The sequence below is a fragment of the Pleurodeles waltl genome, chromosome 11 (genome assembly GCF_031143425.1).
Source record: "Pleurodeles waltl isolate 20211129_DDA chromosome 11, aPleWal1.hap1.20221129, whole genome shotgun sequence".
NCBI lineage: Eukaryota > Metazoa > Chordata > Amphibia > Caudata > Salamandridae > Pleurodeles > Pleurodeles waltl.
Window position 1 is genome coordinate 869,557,609 of NC_090450.1, and position 18,652 is coordinate 869,576,260.

General features: G+C 46.4%; 1 protein-coding gene across 2 annotated transcripts in view; it reads left to right on the top strand.

Annotated features, from left to right (window-relative positions):
* Window positions 1–13,537: 13,537 nt before the first annotated feature.
* GLTP (glycolipid transfer protein) overlaps window positions 13,538–18,652 on the top strand; it is a 189,159-nt gene continuing 184,044 nt past the window's right edge. Inside the window, exon 1 of one of the 2 annotated variants that reach the window (XM_069214727.1) lies at window positions 13,538–13,805. In XM_069214727.1, coding sequence (XP_069070828.1) covers window positions 13,703–13,805 — 103 coding nt within the window. In that variant the 5' untranslated portion in view covers window positions 13,538–13,702. The remainder of the gene's footprint in view (window positions 13,806–18,652) is intronic. The other variant, XM_069214728.1, reaches the window with a different exon arrangement.

Below are 18,652 nucleotides of genomic sequence, written 5' to 3' on the forward strand. Positions count from 1 at the left end.
CCTACTCCACTTTCTGCTCCGATCCTAGGTAGACAAGAAAGGTCATAAAAATAACAACAATAATGATAATAACAATCAAACTAGAAAAAATATTATTAGCATCAATAAGTTTATCTACATAACAGTAGGATAAATTTGGGAGGGAACATGACGACACCTCTCAACAGAAGACTGCATTTAACGAACAAATGGTTGCTCAGACAAACACAACCCTTGGGCAGGATAATCTTCGCCTCCGTGTCCTTAATAGAATTGAAAATTCTTGGCACTAATGCTAGCAAATTTTTCATTCTATGTCAGGACCGGAGGCTCAGATTATGCTAGTTCAAAGCTGCTTGAAACACACTGGATGCAAAATCACCCACAGGTTTGTAATAAAACTGCTTGAACGTGGAATCTGAAGACCAATCTGCTGATTTCATAATGTCCAGCACTGACATACCCAAACCTACAGCTTTTGAAGCCATCGCGCCCGAACTGAGTGCGCACCAAATACCTGCGTATCAATGCCTGCTTCAGCCATGACAAAACGCAACCATCTGGCAATGGTAGCCGTAGACACAGGTTTGAAAGGTTTGCAAAGAGAGATCAATAATTGACCTGTCAGACTTTGTCTAAGGGATCTAGTACATTGTTCATATTCCTTTAGGCAAGCAACAACACACAATTTCCTATAAAAGGGAAAAGCAAAATATTCTATACAGGAAGACATTGTTTTTGTTCGGCTAGAAATGGAAAAAGAGACACCTTCCGGTGTAAAAACTCTACCTGCAAGATCCAAGGCTACCACATCCGAAGAACGTCGACAAGCTGCTAGGCATAGTAGCATGGCCAGTTTAGCCGATAACTGCTTTCTAGAAAGGTCAGGATTGTCTGGCCATCTCTCAAACAGATGAAGAACCAGATTCACATCCCAAAGGGAAGTATACTTGGAGGAAGGAGGCTTAGAAACACTGACTCCTTTTAACAACTTAACGACTAACGGATGCACACCTACCGAAACACCATCCACCTTAACATGACCAGCCGAAATAGCCAAACTAAAATTATTTACTGACCTGTAAGATAATCCATCGTCGGCTTTCTGCGATAAAAAATTCACAATGTGGGCAAGCTCGGCTGCCGCGGGATCCAAAGACCGTTCCAGGCACCAACTGCTCCATGCTCTCCAAGCGGAGAGATACCTCTTTCTAGTGGAAGGCACCCAAGCCCCACTGATAAACTTCTGAGCTGATTGCGAAATGCCTGGCAAGTGCCACTGTTGCCTGAAAGCCACCAGGCCATCAGCTGCAACTGCCTGTCCAGAACTAGAGGGTGTCTCTCGCTCTGCGGATCCAGAACCATGTCCGTCGACCAAGGCAAAAGAAGAGGAGAGTCGCACACAAGCTCCAACTGCAGCGGGAACCACGGCTGCACTTTCCAGAGTGGAGTAATCAAAATCACCTCCGCTTTCTGGCGTTTGATTTGCGACGCCACCCTCGGAATCATGGCAAACAAAGGAAATGCATAGTTGAGGGATCCTGACCAATCCTGAAGAAATGCATCCGTTGCTGTCGCCAACGGATCCGGCCTCCAACTGAAAAACATTGGTAGCTGCTTGTTTAGGCAAGAGGCAAACAGATCTATTCTGCATTGACCCCACAGTTGCTGAGTCAACTGAAACAACTGAGGCAGAAGCCTCCAGTCGCTGTAATCCATGAGATAGCGTGAATGCCAATCTGCTACCAAGTTGATCTGACCCGGCAGGCATTCCGCTTTCACTTGTAGGCGATGTTCCAGACAGTAATGCCAAAAATCTTTGGCTATCTCCGCTAGGAAAGGCGAATGTGTGCGCCCCAGCTTGTTGATATATCTGACTGCCGCCACATTGTCCATCCGAAGGAGAATGGAACACAAAGCTCTCTTGGGCGACAGGGTCTTGATTGTAAACGACCCTGCTAATAACTCCAGGCAGTTGATATGCAACCGAAGTTCCTGCGAGGACCATCTCCCCGTCAAGATGTCCCCGCATCTCGCACCCGAGCCCCAAAGACTGGCATCTGACTCTATCACCGTCTCGGGTTGGGAGCTGAAGATGGCTCTGCCGTTCCACGCGTCGACTTGGGACAGCCACCAGCTGAGTTCTGAATGGACTTCCTCCGTCAGAGGGACCAAGTCCGAATATGTCAAGCCCCATTGGAGATGATGTATCTTGAATCTCTGTAACGCTATGTAGTGGAGGGGACCTGGAAAGATCTCCTGGATTGAGGATACCAGGAGTCCCACAATCCGAGCGATCTTTCTCAGGGACAATGACGTCTTGGACAAGGCCACCTGGAGCTCTTTTTTGATGGCCCAAAGTTTGGCCTTGGGAAGAACCAAGAGAGATTTGTCGGAATCTATCAGGAAAGCTAAGAATTCTACAGTCTTGGAAGGAACCAGGACTGATTTCTTGCCGTTTATGACAAATCCGAGATCCTAAAGAAAAGCTACAGTTGTGAGCCTGTGGTGCCTCAGCAGATCCTGGGATTGAGCCATGATCAGGATATCGTCTAGATAGACGAGCAAACGAATCCCTCAAAAATGCCACTCCATTGTTTGAGCAGCTTGGTAAAACACCAAGGCGCCGAAGAGAGCACGAAGGGCAGGACCAAGTACTCCATCCAAGTATCTCTCCACCTGAACTGGAGGAAACGCCTGTGGGGATGCCAGATGGGGATTGTCAAATAGGCATCTTTGAGATCCAGAAGTATCAGCCAGTCTCCCGGCTGAAGGAGGTCTGGTAAGAGATGAAGACCCTCCATTTTGAAATGTCGGTAAACGACAAAAGCATTGAAGTCTCGAAGATTTATGACTAAACGGTGACCTCCTCCCCTTTTCGGAACTAGAAAAATATTGCTGCAGAAACCCGAAGGATGTGGATCGCAAGGAGCGATGGCTTTCTTCTGGAGCAGCATTTGAATCTCGGAGTCTATGATGCTGGTGTCTTGTCTGGAAAAATGGAGAGGGGGAGGAATACTCTCCTGCAGCCGAGTCTGATAAAACTCCAGACGAAAACCTTGAACGGTTTGCAACACCCATGCATCCTGAGTCACACGAGACCAATTGTGGAGGAAAAACTGAACACAACCCCCCACCTGAATGAAGGAATCGTCTAGCATTCTCACCTGTAGAGCTTGACTGGGAGATGGCTCTGGCACCGCCTTGTTGACCATGCCGCCGGGTGAAGCGGGAGCGTTTGGGGAAGAAAGCACCTCCTCTGTTATAATCTTGGCCCCGGAAGGAGCCACATTGGGAGCCTTGGAAGGAGGGACCGCCTGACGAGCGGCCCCTACCTCGTCCGGCCCGGCCAAAAACACCAGATTGAAAAACCTTTTTAAGGTTCGCTTGTGCTTTATCCAGGGTTGTAAAAGTAGTTACATATTTGCCAACATCTTTGACAAACTTGTAGCCAAAAAGACGACCATCTGCCAGGGGGCCTGCATCCGCCGCCGCTAACTCCGTCAATGTCGGATCAATCTTCATGAGGAGGGACTTCTGGCGCTCTGAGGAGATAACGCAGTTCGCATTCCCTAACAAACATATCGCCCTCTGGGTCCACTCAGCTAGTGTATGGGGATCAATAGGCTCACCAGACTCCTTAGCCCTCAGGGCCATTTCCAAAATGTTTGCCAAGGGACCCGCGAGGTCCAAAGGTTTGTCCTGGCATGAGCGCCAGGCCCTGTCGATACCTTTCTTGGGGTCCCTGGCAAATTTTTTAAGGAAGGTCAGCATGCTGGGGTCTATATCCGGCGTCTCCGCCACCTTATCCGGGATCTCAGGCCTGGGGCACTCAGCCCGCAATCTATTTCGGACCTCCTTGTCAAAACCTTTTCTCAATTTGTCGTGGAGGTAATCTGCCACGGCCTGCGCCGGGGCCCAATCCGCAGAGCGAGGGTGAATAATGTCCTCTGGGTTGAATTGGAAAGGGTTAGAGGGCGAGTGAGACCTTTCCTTGCCCTGAGAAGAGCCGGATTTACGAGCTCTCTTGCGCTTACGCAAGGTACTGCTGGAGTGGGAGGACTTACAGGAGGTTGAGTCCGAATCAGATGAATCTGCCGCTTCTAGAAGAGAGCCCTTGGAAGTAGACGGCAAGGAACAATACACATGGTCAGCGGAAGCCTTAGCCAACGCTGACAAGGCACCATCATGCGGCCAAGAAGAGACCTGGGGAGTAGTCGCCGTCTCAGGGCCTTCCATCACCTTCTAGTCTGGCAAGGGGGCCAACCCTTGCTTTTTGATAAAGGAATCAAATTGCTGCGTGATGGGCTTGAGAGCTGCGAGGACAGCTTGGTTAATCCTCTGCGGTACAGACACCGCCAGTGCCCTGCTCAAGGACTGTTGCACTGAGGCATTAATTACCTCAGACAAACCTGCTCCCAACTGGGGACCGAGGGCGTCCTCAAAACCATGCCCCATTTCCTCCTCCTCAAAGGGCACCCACTCGGTCATGGTTACACCAGGTTGCCACAGCAAACTTCTCAAAATTCAGTCTGAACACTGAATCCAGGCAGGGGGAAAGCCAACCCCAAGTGCAAGGAAAGACAAGTAATCAGGCTCCTCTGCACAGCCGTAATATAATTATTGCAGCCCCTCTAAAAATGCAGTCAGGGACGTATATGAGAGCCAACAGTAGTATCTAAATAGCGTGCACACCGCTAAAATGCAGGGCAAAGCTCAATTATTACAGCCAGAGCCAGGCGTGGAGCAGCCAATGACAGACACGTCAGGAATGCAAAACGCGCGATTCCTACGTTCTGTCAACGGCTGGAGGAGGAGAAATTGACGACGGAATGCATGTAGCCCAACTGGTAGGATTTGGGCTACATGCACCTTTGCACTCTCCGACTCGGGCCGCACAAGGGGAAGGCACCGATCAAGCGCGATGCGCTAATTGTTGCCAGGGGAAAAAACACCTGAAGGAAATAAAACAGTGGGAAGCCGAAGCGTGAGCGGAGGCTCCCGAAATGGGAGTCCGCTCTGCTCGGCACGCCAAAGCTGCCAGGGGTAACCCTGAAGGAAAAATAAACACTGGGGAAAAAAACAAAGCACGAGCGGAGGCTCCCGATATGGGAGTCCGCTCGGCATGCCGAAGCTGCACAGGAAAGGTAGGGCGACGCCGAAGCTACAAGCAAAAGACACGCACGCGCCCTTCATATAATAGCAAGGAAGAAAGCACTTAACTCAGTGAGGAGCAGCAAAGAAAGAGGAAGTCCCTTGACGTTGATGGACTCTAATATGAGTAAAGGGTTGTTGATTGGTAGACATTTTATGCATCGGGCGCAAGGCTGCACAAACCATCAACACTCAAAAATTGGGTTAAAAGGCCGCTTTAATAGAACAGGTCTGGATAAAGAACCTTGGCAATTTGCCTTACAAAATTACCCAACCTCACTAATACATAAAATAACCTCAAACCTCCCACCCCCACCCTCTAAAAACTTACCCATCTTCAATGCCCCCTTTCCATCCCCCCTTGCCCCTACCCACCCATTACCCACCTGTCGAACTGTCCCCTTTTCAATCTCATCACCTTGCCTTTTGTCCCTTTTACTCCCTGTCAGAACCCCCCGTCATCTCAACTTGCACCACCGTACCCTTCCCCCCCAAAGCGTATCTGCAAAGCCCCCGCCTACCAGACCTGTCTATCAGCGACAAAAGAAAACAAAAAATACATAAAAAACACAACAAAACAAAAGACCTGTCCTACCAGAACTTACCCAAAATAAACTTCTGACCCAAAAAAATCAGTATCAACGATTTAAAATACCCCCCCCTAAAGTTTAACTTATACATACAATGTAGAATTTTTTTTTAATAACGGGCAGGTGGGAGGGCACAAAAAATTCACCTGCAGCACAACTGGCTAGGGTGTGGCAAGACGACCAAAGAGGCCGCCCACAGCCAGCCCACCCTATATATAGCCCCCCACCTAAACCCACCCCTGCCCTAAAAACAGCCAATCATCTTCTGCACAGGTGGATCGTACCACCCACGCCCGATATGTCCGGGGGGAGACCGGGCAAGCCCTCGCTCCCCCCAAACCACCATCGGGCGCAAGGCTGCACAAACCACCAACACTCAAAAATGGGGTTAAAAGGCCGCTTTAATAGAACAGGTCTGGATAAAGAACCTTGGTAATTTGCCTTACAAAACTACCCAACCTCACTAATACATAAAACAACCTCAAACCTCCCATCCCCACCCTCTAAAAACGTACCCATCTTCAATGCCCCCTTTCCATCCCCCCCTTCCCCCTACCCACCCATTACCCATCTGTCGAACTGTCCCCTTTTCAATCTCATCACCTTGCCTTTTGTCCCTTTTACTCCGTCAGAACCCCCCCATCATCTCAACTTGCACCACCGTACCCTTCCCCCCCAAAGCGTATCTGCAAAGCCCCCTGCCACACAGGAACACCCGGCAGGCGTTTTCCTGCCCCACCCCGAACTAGGCCCTCAATGATGATCCCATAACCTTTCGCCTAATAACTCAGCAACCTTCAATCTTAACTCCAGCAAATAAAACTAATTTCCTAAGAACGACAAATGAACACCATCCTGCCTATAAAGATGCGAATCGTTATGCACTATGTCACTATGATTCAAAATGGAAAAACCTTCCGCTAAACAAAAACCTCGCATCTCTCTGTTAACCTTTCTCCTCTGCTTCTCAATACCCTTAAAAGAAAACGCTCCTCTCCAAACTCTTCTAGGCACCAATGCAGTCCACACAACGTGCGTCCCTGCCCACTTCCGTTTAATAGTCAACAAATCCATCTTCATCACTTTCAAAAGTCCTATTCCCGACAATGCCACTAAATCGTTCTCTCCCAAATGTATAACTAATAAATCTGGACAAATCCCCTGAGACAACCTTTTGGACAGAATGAACAACAATTCCCCCCATCTCATACCACTTTTATCAAACCATGATACTCTAATTCTAGCCCCATCCAGACCCAACTGCCTTCCGAAACTCCTCTCCGCAGCTTGTTTCTCCGCCCACCGCACAAACGAATGCCCCACTATCCAAACCGAAGACATTGATCCGCAGGGGCCAGCAACACAAGCTAAAATAAAACAAAAATTAACATATTAACCGAAACAATCATATTATGCAACATCAAATTCCTCAAAAACACAGGGCCTAATATATCGCCTAAAGCATCTAGATCTCCAATGGCCCAGCTCCATAATTGCCATGTCTGAAAGGCCTAGCTGCCTAGCCTCTGAGGCAGCCCCAATTCTAAAAGAATGAGTACCATACTGGCTGGAATCCAAACACAAATGTTTTAAACATGTTTTCAAAACTGACAACAACTGCGAAGAACGTAAACAAGACCCATGTTCATGTATAAATACCAGCCGTGCGTTCCCCCGGCAACCTACCTGCAAAATTCCTCCAACGCAAAACTGGCCCATCAGGAAATTGTGGGCCAGATGTAGCAAAGCGGCAATTTGCGACTTGCAAATTGCGAGTCCCTGCGACTCGCAATTTGCAAGTCGCAAATTGCTATGCAGTACGGTGTCTCAGACACCGACTGCGACTCGCTATGGGGTCGCAATGACCCACCTCATGAATATTCATGAGGTGGGTCGCAAATTGCGGCCCCATAGCGAGTATAGGCACTCGCTAACATGGACGCCTGCTGTCGTTAGCAGACCTCCATGTTCGTGACTGCTTGAACAATAAAGCAGTTTTTTTTTTTTTTAAGTGTAGCCCGTTTTCCTTACAGGAAAACGAGCTGCACTTAAAAAAAAAACGAAACCTTTAGTTTCTGAATTTTTTCAGGGCAGGGAGTGGTCCCTTGGACCACTCCCTGCCCTGAAAAAATATTTGTGGGTCCAGTCACAAACTGGATGGGGTCCCATGGGGACCCCTTCCAATTTGCGAGTGGGTTACCATCCACTTGAAGTGGATGGTAACTGCGATGCCTTTTGCGACCGCGTACGCGGTCGCAAATGGTATTGCATCCCACTGCGAGTCGCAAATAGGAAGGGAACACCCCTTCCTATTTGCGAGTCGGAAATGCATTTTGCGAGTCGGTTCCGACTCGCAAAATGCATTTCTGCATAGGAAACTGCGTTTTGCGACTCGCAAACGGCAAATTTTGCCGTTTGCGAGTCGCAAACAGTTTCCTACATCTGGCCCTGTGTCCCTTGCAAAACCACCTCCCTACCCCGTCCTAACTGATCTGTCTTCGAAGCCCGTAACCATAAATATAGCAAATCTTGACGCTCTTGCACCTCAGAAAACAAAATACCCTCCCTACCCTTCAAACCCAATAACTCTGAAACTCGAAAAGCACCATGGAAAAGCCATGACATGCATAAAGACATCAATTGCACTTCCCATTGTGAAAAACAAACTTCCCTCAACATTCCAATAATATCTCTTAATAACCTTAACGTTATAGGGCGTCGTCTACCACGCCGAGCACCCCCCTCCCTAGCCCAACCAGCCAAAATCCTTCTACAAATCTCCCCTTCTACCGGGTTGTAACCCCAAAAATACTTACCATAAAAAGCAATGCCCGCCATAATTACCTCACCGCAGACAAACCCAAGTCTATCTGTTGCATTATAAAAACATACAGCATCCTTCCTTTGCTGCATGATGACTACGTCCCCCTGAACTCTTCTAACCGCCCCCGATGCTACAAATTCCATCCAAGCCTGCTCATAGCTTTTTCGCGTTGACGGAGCCAAAGAGTGTTGAATCAATTCCAACATCCTTAAATTCCCAACTCCCACAAAGTCCCTGGAACTGGTGTCTTCAAAGCGTCCGCTCCCGGTGCAAGATCACAGAATCTCTGCCACTGGAAACGAGATAACGCATCAGCTATATCATTATGGACCCCAGGAACGTAACAAGCTTTAAACAAAATATTGAATTGCAAACACTTCAACAAGAATAACAGCAACAGACGCAAAACCTTCTCATCCTTGGCCTTTTGACCGTTAACCAAATTCACAACTGTCTGATTGTCTTCATTGAAAACAACATTCCTGTTAGCCAAAGTGTGCCCCCAAATGGCCAGAGCGACCACCAGTGGGAAAAATTCCAAAAAAGCAATGCTATGGCAAACTTCCTTCCATTCCAACAGCCATGCTTCCACAGTCTAATGACCGTCCCAAAAAAGGCCAAAACCATGAGCACCCACAGCATCAGAAAATATTTGAACCTGCCAAAACCATTCAACATCATCCACCCGCATAGTGACACCATTAAAATCCTTCAAGAACACAATCCACATTTTCAAATCTTCATGAACACTTGCCCGTAGGCGAACATGATGGTGAGGTAAGACAGCGCCCTTTATCGAAAAACCTAACCTCCTACAAAAAGCCCTGCCTACTCTCACCACTTTACAAGCGAAATTCAAATGGCCTAATAGACATTGAACCTCCCTCAATTCCAGTTTTGGTTTACCGACCGCCTCTTCCAACAAACCGATCAACAAAAACACTTTATCTGACGGCAATCTAATTTCCATTCTCTGTGAGTCCAATTCAATACCCAAAAAACTCAAACAAGTTGTTGGCCCCTCAGTCTTTTCCGGGGCCAAGGGCACACCTAAGTCCGCCATGACTCTCTGAAAACTACCTAAAGCCTCCTCACAAACAGCAGATCCCGACGCACCTACAAGGAAAAAATCATCTAAGTAATGCGTAACTAACTTATGCCCCTTCCTGCACTGAAAATACCACTGAAAAAAGGAACTGAACATCTCAAAAAGTGAACAAGAAACTGAACAACCCATAGGCAACATCCTATCTACGAATATAGCTCCCCCAAACTGAATACCCAACAAAGAAAAATCATCCGGATGGACAGGAAGGAGCCTAAATGCCAACTGAATGTCCGACTTTGCCATCAATGCACCTTTTCCACATTGCTTCACCAAAGCAACAGCCTCATCCAATGATGCATAATGAACAACTGAATCCTCCGTGGAGATAAAATCATTGATAGAAGCCCCCGCAGGCCAAGACAAATGGTGAATCAATCTGAACTCTCCTTTCTGTTTTTTAGGAACAACTCCTAATGGAGAAATAGTCAGTTTCTCAACAGGCCAATTATAAAAAGGGCCAACAATCCTTCCCAGTAAAACTTCTTTTTCTAACTTTGTCTTCACCACTTCTGGGTGATCGGAGGCTGATTTTAAATTCTTAGCCCATCTCCGAACTCTTGGACCTTGATAACATAACCTAAAGCCAACTCTAAACCCCCACTCCAATGTCTTAGCCTCTAACTCCCTTGGATAACCTTGTAACCAAAAACATAAAACCTCCAGTGCAAAAACTCTACCCCTGTCGGCACCTCGCCCTTGCTGACCTTGTCCTCCCCAATGCAAGCCCCCAAAACATTGGAAAACCGGATGCCTGCCCCCGCAACCTGAACAATCGTGCCTGAATCTACACTGCTGCCTCGTGCACCCTCCACTATTAAACGCCCAGCAGGCTCCATTCTGTGGCAACGCACCTTGTGCACTATTCCCCACCCCAAATTGGGTGGGACGGCCCTGAAAGGGCTTATACTGCAATGGTAGACCACTAGCCGTATGTAAAACCGGCGCATTCCTACCTGACCTCAACCATTGCATCCATAGCTCATTATCAATCTCCCCCCATTCTTTATCAGGATAAATCGCCATGCGAGCTCTAAACTCCTCGTCATATCGAAACCACCCAAATCCTCCATAATCCATCTGTGCTCTACGCACAACATCCATATATTTTAATAATGCCACACTCCTTTCTGGAAAATGCTTGCAATATACACTAGTGTAAATCAAAAAAGCTGACGTCCAATTCTCAATGGTAGTTGGCACTTTTGGCCGCCTGGCCAATTCCCATTCCTCCTCCTTCGACCCTTCTTTAGCTTGCATCTCCCTGTGCAACAATTTGAACACATCAATTAACTCCCCTTTGCAAATCTTGTCCTTCAAAGACTGAGTGAGATGCGCCCCCAAAGGCATCGACACTCCCATATAAGGCAGCTTTTTATTCTTCACACTCCCACCAGATGTCTCAGTTTTACTGTCCTTACCTTGATCCCGATTAACACTCACTGTTTCACCTTTATCATTTTCTGACACACTTACCTCCGAAACATCAACTTTAGACTTCTCCGCATTATCGATAGCCGTCTGTATACCCATATCCTGCACCCTCACCCTTGTCCCCATTGACCTCTCCCTTCCAACCCCAACCCTTCCATGATCACCCATAATACCTCTTTCCTCACCTTTAGGGAGATTCCCCGCCGAACCAGATGTAAACCTTTGTGCATCTCGACGATCGCTCTGGACCGCCAATGTCTTCTGACCCTGTAAAACATTGTAACTCCGAGACTGGTTATTACCTTGACTTACTTCCACTAAATCAGCCCTTCCCAAGCCCCTCTCATCAACATCCTCAAAATCAAGGGTTTTGTCAAAACCCACATCCAAATTCAAGTAACTAGCGCCCTGGCTAGTAGAGGGCTCGTCACTTATATATCTTTGTCGCACCTGAGACGACACTAATGTCTCCCCCGATGTCAGGTGAGCCGCTCCAGGTCTCACCCTCTCTTCTTGTCGGTGTCTCAGGGGTGTACCAACCCCCACTGTGTGTCCTGCGATGAAAGCAGGCCGCCCTTGACCTGCCTTTACAACTTGCTCTTCTTGCCCGCTTGAAGCAAGCGACCCACCACACCCTGGCGCAATCAACTCACTGCCTGCCCTAAAAACACCACTAACCCTGCCCCTACCAACACCTTCCACAGCTTGCACCTCTTCAAATGCCACTTCCTCTAATGTGCCTTGACCTTGATCCCTAATATCCATTAAACCAGTTTTAACAAGAGTCATATTCTCCACCCCCCAATGCTGCACCTTATGTAACATGGGGCTAACCAATCTCCGCACCCACTGTATTAACATGCTGGCCTCCCCCCTTCCTCAAAATTCTTAATTTCCAATGAATTAATTGAATCCCCTTTGCCTAAGGGGTCGCCCCCATCCGAATCTGAATCGATTATGATCGGCTCCGGCCGATTTCCAATGCGCGCTGCCATCTTGAAAGCACCCGCCAGGGTGCTTTCCTCTAATTCTCCCTCTCCTCGCTTGCCTCTCTTTCGCGAGGAGAGTGGAGCTTGCTGTTGCGCGCGGCCCACTCCTTCAGAAACAGCGGGTGCATGCGCAAATGACCCGGCCTCCGCCCCCAAGCGCCGGAATGATGCCACCGCACCCTTAACGGCAGCGCCTCTCCCCCGAGAGGCAACCCGCTGCCGCAACGATGCTCCCGCCCGTCTGGCCAGCCTGGAACCACCTCGCCTGACACCACTCACCAACGGTAAGACCTGGCCTTGCCCTACTTCTGCCTCCATATCTAAAACTGCTGCCTGGGCATATTTACGTCCCATTACACTTTTTTGTTTATACTTTTTACCAGACGCCGGTGGCGAGCAAGCAATAACTTCCGCCGCCACGCCCTCAGACGACACCCTCCGAGGCCTCTTTATTCCTTCTCCCTTCACCAATAAAGCGCTCTCTTTTAATAAATCCTCCCTGCCCTCCTCTGCAGCATTCGCAACGCCTGAATCACCTTCTCTGACCTTGCCATAATGACCAACAATATAATATAGCTAATTCCAAACAACTTCCAACCAACAAAAACTCTAAGGCCTACCTACACAAAAATTCACCTGCAGCACAACTGCCTAGGGTGTGGCAAGACGACCAAAGAGGACGCCCACAGCCAGCCCACCCTATATATAGCCCCGCCACCTAAACCCACCCCTGCCCTAAAAACAGCCAATCATCTTCCGTGCAGGTGGATCGTACCACCCACGCCCGATATGTCCGGGGGAGACCGGGCAAGCCCTCGCTCCCCCCAAACCCCCATTGGTTTTTGGAAAATGTAGTTTTGTATTTTGATCGGCTGCTGATATTTGAATTGTAAAGAAAGAAAAGCATTGTCTGAGCCTCCGGTCCTGACACAGAATTACAGCACGGGCAAAAAAAAACACTGCATGCAGTCTCTCATGTCAGTGTAATGTTTATTGGTATTCCTCGTTAGGCGGGTCATTTCAAACCTGAAGTAGAGTTCAGTGCGGATTAATGCAGTTGGTGTGTAGTCGCGGTGTTTGGCTTCTGCACTAACTGTGGACAATAGAACTGTCAAGAATTGAAAGCGCCATGTACATAACAGTATCTGCATTTCACAAACAGTTGGACGTGTAATTGTCTCCATTACTTTTGCTTCTGATGAAAGACACATCAAAGACACGTTACCATAGAAATAAGCCAGCAGGTCATTCAGAAGTCTCTTTTTTATGTTTTTGCTGCTTGGCCTTTTAATTACTGTTCTGAAATAAAGCCGGAAGTGTCGAAGCTTCGACCAATCCTATTGCTCCATTCAAGGAAAGGCGGTTACATCAACAATGACTACGGATAGCTATGCCGCGCCTCTTCTTCGCGATTGGCTCTAGGGATTAAAATTAACTCCAATCCGAAAGTAGTGCACACCCCGAGTCCAGCAGTGGGGCGGTGCTCGCCGTTTACCTATGCTGTGCTTTCCGGGTGGCGTGTTCAGTCTGTAACCGGACTGTGTGCTGGGTGACGGAGGTGGGAATCGCACGGCTGTGAACCTCCAGCCTGTGTACCCAACAGTTGGGTTGTTTTCAGCTTCCTGCCATGGCGCTACTCTATCAGCACCTATTCAAGCCTCTGCCAGCTGACAAACAGATTGATACCTGCAGTTTTTTGGAAGCCGTCTCACACATACCACCCTTCTTCGGTGAGTTGGTTACACGTCGGAGTATGGGTGGTATTGGTTTGGCAGTAGACAACAGTCCGAGCGATAATTCTAAATTACGCAGTTCACCCCTGGAAGTGTCACGTACAACTTTCAGTGGCGCCTGTCTCAGTCACTTAAGGGGAGACCGATACCTCGTCACTTGTTTTTTTAACGTGGTACTTATCACTACGTAATTGCGATCATGGAGAGCATATGTAGGCTGTCTAGAGCACTTTTAAAAAAGATGCTGCCCTTTATTAAATTAGATCGCTCATGGTGGGTGACACATTATAATTATGTGCCTTTGCCGATGAGAAGACACCTGTTACTGAGTCCTTGTTGGGGGGGAGCACCTGTATTGGTCACTTACATCATTGGGGAATCATCTGTCGTTACTCTCAGTTAAATGTTAGGGGATTTTCAATCTTGAGCCACCTATTTTACCTACCTATCGTCACTTACAATTTAAGCAGACCGGGCTCAGGATCGTCCGTATTATTAGAATATTACATGCCTCTTTGTCAGTTACATCATTGGAAATCATCGGCTTAGAAGGTCAGCGCCCTCACCGGTTATGGGGCGCTAGGGCTCCTAAATCAGCTGGGGTATGTACCTAGAGCCTTTTAGAATTTCGTGCCATATTTTTTTATGTGGGTAATTATGTGACAGTCACCTATCTCCTGATTCTTGCATCCAGGTTGACCTTGACTTTGGGTCACTTGCACCATAAGTTAATCATGTGCCTGCCATCATGCCTTGGGTGTATTTGCAAAGGGTGGAATATCTTTCTTGGGTATTGTTTCCGACAGAGGGATCTCTCTCTTGTACTTAAGTGGTGGGTTCCTTTATTTGGAAGTACTCACTTGCAGGGTAGTTTATTAGTTATTTTCTATGCACATTGGAGTCCAGTTTTGGGTGTAGTATTGTATGTTGGGGTTTCCTTCACCCTCCCCACACTTATAAGTTCTCTCTTGGGTGCACTAACGTGAGTATGGTCATTGAAGATTTAATGGTATAGGGACCTTGACCGTAAAGCTCTATTGATTTTGGGGGGTCAGAAATGGTGCACCTTGCAGTCTGTTTTTCTCTGCCCCTCCCATTTGCTCCAATACAGAGTCAAATAAACTGCATGTTCTTTTGTTTCTTTTTCAAAATAATTGTTCGGCATTTTAAATGAGGCTTAGGGATGATTCATTTAATAAGTGAGGATGACGATGCTCTGAGCAGTGTACGTTTGCAAAACCTGATTTACTCGTTCATGCAGTAGCCCATTCTATTTAGTCATTCAGTTAAATATCGTTTACTGTAATCCTTGACTGAAAAGCCGTCAGTGAATGTTGTAAAACTTCTTCAGCATTCCTGATGAGCCACGTTTGGTGTTCTACCCATAACATGCTCTTCTTTGGTTTTATTGTTGATGAATTATGTCCCGTTTGCTCTTTCTGTGGGATGTTGGCCAATTTTTGTGGTCATTATTTGGTGCCAACGTGTATAATATGCGTCTATAAGACAAGTTTTTATTTCCTAAAATGTTTAATTTCGATGCGATTGATGGCCCTAAAGAGGCACCATTATAGATGCAGTTGCCCACATGCTATCAAAAATGTATTTTTAAAATCACCACATTGTTTTTGTGATGGCACTTAGTTAATTGATAGTTGTATACGCATAAATACCCTTGTGTATGCCTGGCCAAAGCAGTGGAAGCAAAGTTACATTATTTATATCTAGAAGCAGCATTTGAGGTCGAAACAACATGACTAATACATAGTTTATGGGAACAATGTTGACCTCTTGGGTGGTTCTGACTTCAGGACTTAAAATTGTTTTGCAAGATACATTAGAGTATAGACACACACGTTCTATTATAAAAGATCTTACTATAAACAAGCATTCATCTGTGAGGGAGGCGATTTAACAATCATTTACACACTAATAAGACTATTGGAAATTGTAACAATGGTTACCATGACCTGGGTAAGATCGAGCAAAAACGTAGAACTCGGCCTTTGTAAACCAGTACTGCTTTGGAAAAAATATGGAGTGACTAGGCATTACACAGAGAAGCTGATGGGCAGCAGCTGATGAATAATTTAAAATCTCTGAAAAAGAGCTTCTCCAATAATGAGATCATGGTAGTTGAAATAAACTGCCCCAGAGTTGGTGTTTTGCCATTCAAAGGAGCTAGGCATGAGTGTTTCATTAATACAATAGACAGTAATCTTCTTAAGTGATGCACAGATTCTCAGAACCTTTCACACGTGAGTATCACAGATACTGGTTCGATATGCTGTATGAATACTGCTAAACATTTTAAGAATCTTCACAACCTCCTATAAATTGAAGAGTTACATTTTTGCTATTACCATCTATTAAATGTGGATTTTAAAATATAATTGCAAAACTTAAACAGGCAAAGTACGTTGGTATGGTCTTGTCACTAAATTACATTGGCTGTTTGTGGCTGTTCACTAGCAAACCTTCTGCCTAAGAGCAGCCCTCTGACTAAGACTCGTATGTTGGGCCAACTGTATTCTTTTTTTCATTTCTTGCCCAAAAAAAATTCATTGTTTGCCCTCAAGCAGTGGCCATATGGTAAACACATTGATTAAAGTTCCACGACTACCGCAATTCCTGAACAGGTGGGTGCATCGGGCAATCAAACCATATTTTTGATTTCCCAATTTGTCAGTATGTGTTTGTGAACACCAGAAGTGAGTTCACAAACTTTAGAAGTGTGTGTGTGTGTGTGTGTGTGTGTGTATATGTATGTATGTGTGTGTGTGTGTGTGTATATATATATGCACTTTTAAGCCGCTATTGTTGTAACCAGACACCCTGTGCATGTGTGCTCCACCACCCACAGAATTGAGAAAGAGCATTCAATATATCAATCCTTTCTGTGTCTGGGTAAGGGTTTTCTCTGGTGATGCTGTGGGTGATGGCACACTTGCCTTTTCAGGTCAAAGCTTACCAGGTTTGCTAATGACATCTTGGGGACATTGGCTTTGTGGTTTGTAACTCGCATTTGCTGGCTTTTTGTTTGCTGACTCTGTTTGTTTTAGGCTGTCCAACTTGAGTTTGTCCTTTCTCTTGCCAAAATCCTATTTACTGAATTCTTCGACCAGTACTGGATTTCAGTAAACTTGCCTTTAAATCTTGTTCCTGTCACATTTGCTGTGCATTCCAAGGCAGGTCAAACATAGGGCTCTGTTTTCTAGGGCGCTTGAGTTTTACTTTTCTTTGACTACAAAGTGAGATGATTTATGTGACAGTCATGCTGGGTGTGGAGGGGATGCTTGAGGAAGACAGTTCGATGTTATATTTTTTTTTCTAGCACACAATTTTTTTTTAATATAAATGAGCTGTGAAGATATTTCAGAATATATCCAAATAAGAAAAGCACAACTGAAGCATGTTTTTTTTTGTAATTCTGAATTGTGGTGGAAACAACTTTTAATAGATCAAAATAAACCAATACACTTGGTGATGACATTTCCACACATTATCGCTTGTGCGCTGTATACTTTGATCAGCAAGACTGTATTTCTGTGCATATGTAATGGTCATTTCAATTCAACATGTATTGTCTGTAATAGGCCGCTGTGCACCACTCAGTTCTGAAACAATCTACTCTACACCACTGCACTCAGTGCCATTGCACTCCACTACTCTGCGCCAATGTATTCTACACCACTGCACTCAAAACCAATTCACTCTGCCACTACACTCTGTTCTAATCTACACTGCACTCTCTGCCACTATACTTTACAACACTGCACTCTACATCATTGTACCCTATCACTGCACCCTACGTCGCTCTATTCTACTGTGCACCACTGTACTCTATGCCACTCTGCTCCATTCTATGGAACTGTACTCTCCTCTTCGCTACCGCACTCTCCACTAATGGACGCTACAGCACTTTACTCAAAACCAATGCACTCTATGCCAACATACTCTGCACTCTGTCCCACTATACTCAACCCTGCATCACGTTGTCACTGCACTTTGCCATTCTGTTCTACGTTGCACCACTGTACTCTACAACACTACTGTACTCTGCATCAGTCTGCTCCATACCAATGCACTTATGCTGCTCTACCATATACCACTGCACTCTGTCCGACTACTCCACAATACTGCACTCTCTGCCACTGAACTCTACCTCACTGTGCTCTATGCCACTCTATTACAAACCACTACACTCTATGCCAGTGCACTAAACACCACTTTACTGAAAACCAGTGCATTGTATGCCATTTCATTCTACGCCAACTTCTCTGCACCATGGCACTCTGTTACTATACTCTACTCTGCAATACTCTATGCCTCTGCACGCTAAGCCACTCTACTCTGCGCCACTTCACTCTGACACTCCACAGTGCAAGACTGCACACTAATCCACTTCACACTATGCCACTGCACGCAAAGCCATGCATCAAACTCTTCATCTGATTCATGTTTCGCATTGAAATAACGGTGAGCAGCTAATGCAGCTGGGGTTAAACTAGACTGAGTCAGCGGGTGACCCCAGAGCAGCACCCGTGCTGCCCAAACCTTCCCCGTTCATTCCACACCCCATCCCCCCCGCAACCATATGGACGGAAGGCAAATGGTACTGGATGTAGCTATAAATTGAATGTAGGGAATGCCTTGTTAATGTGATCCTCAGGAATCCACGTATAACTGACAGCCATCCTAAAATACTTACAGTAACAAACTGGCCTTTATATCACTTGTTAATCTTAACTTAGAAATAACAAACTAATTTTAGATCTACTTTAAGTTGAGGCACAAAGTAGTAATACACGTGTCTTAAAACAACCACAAATAGCTCCAAATAG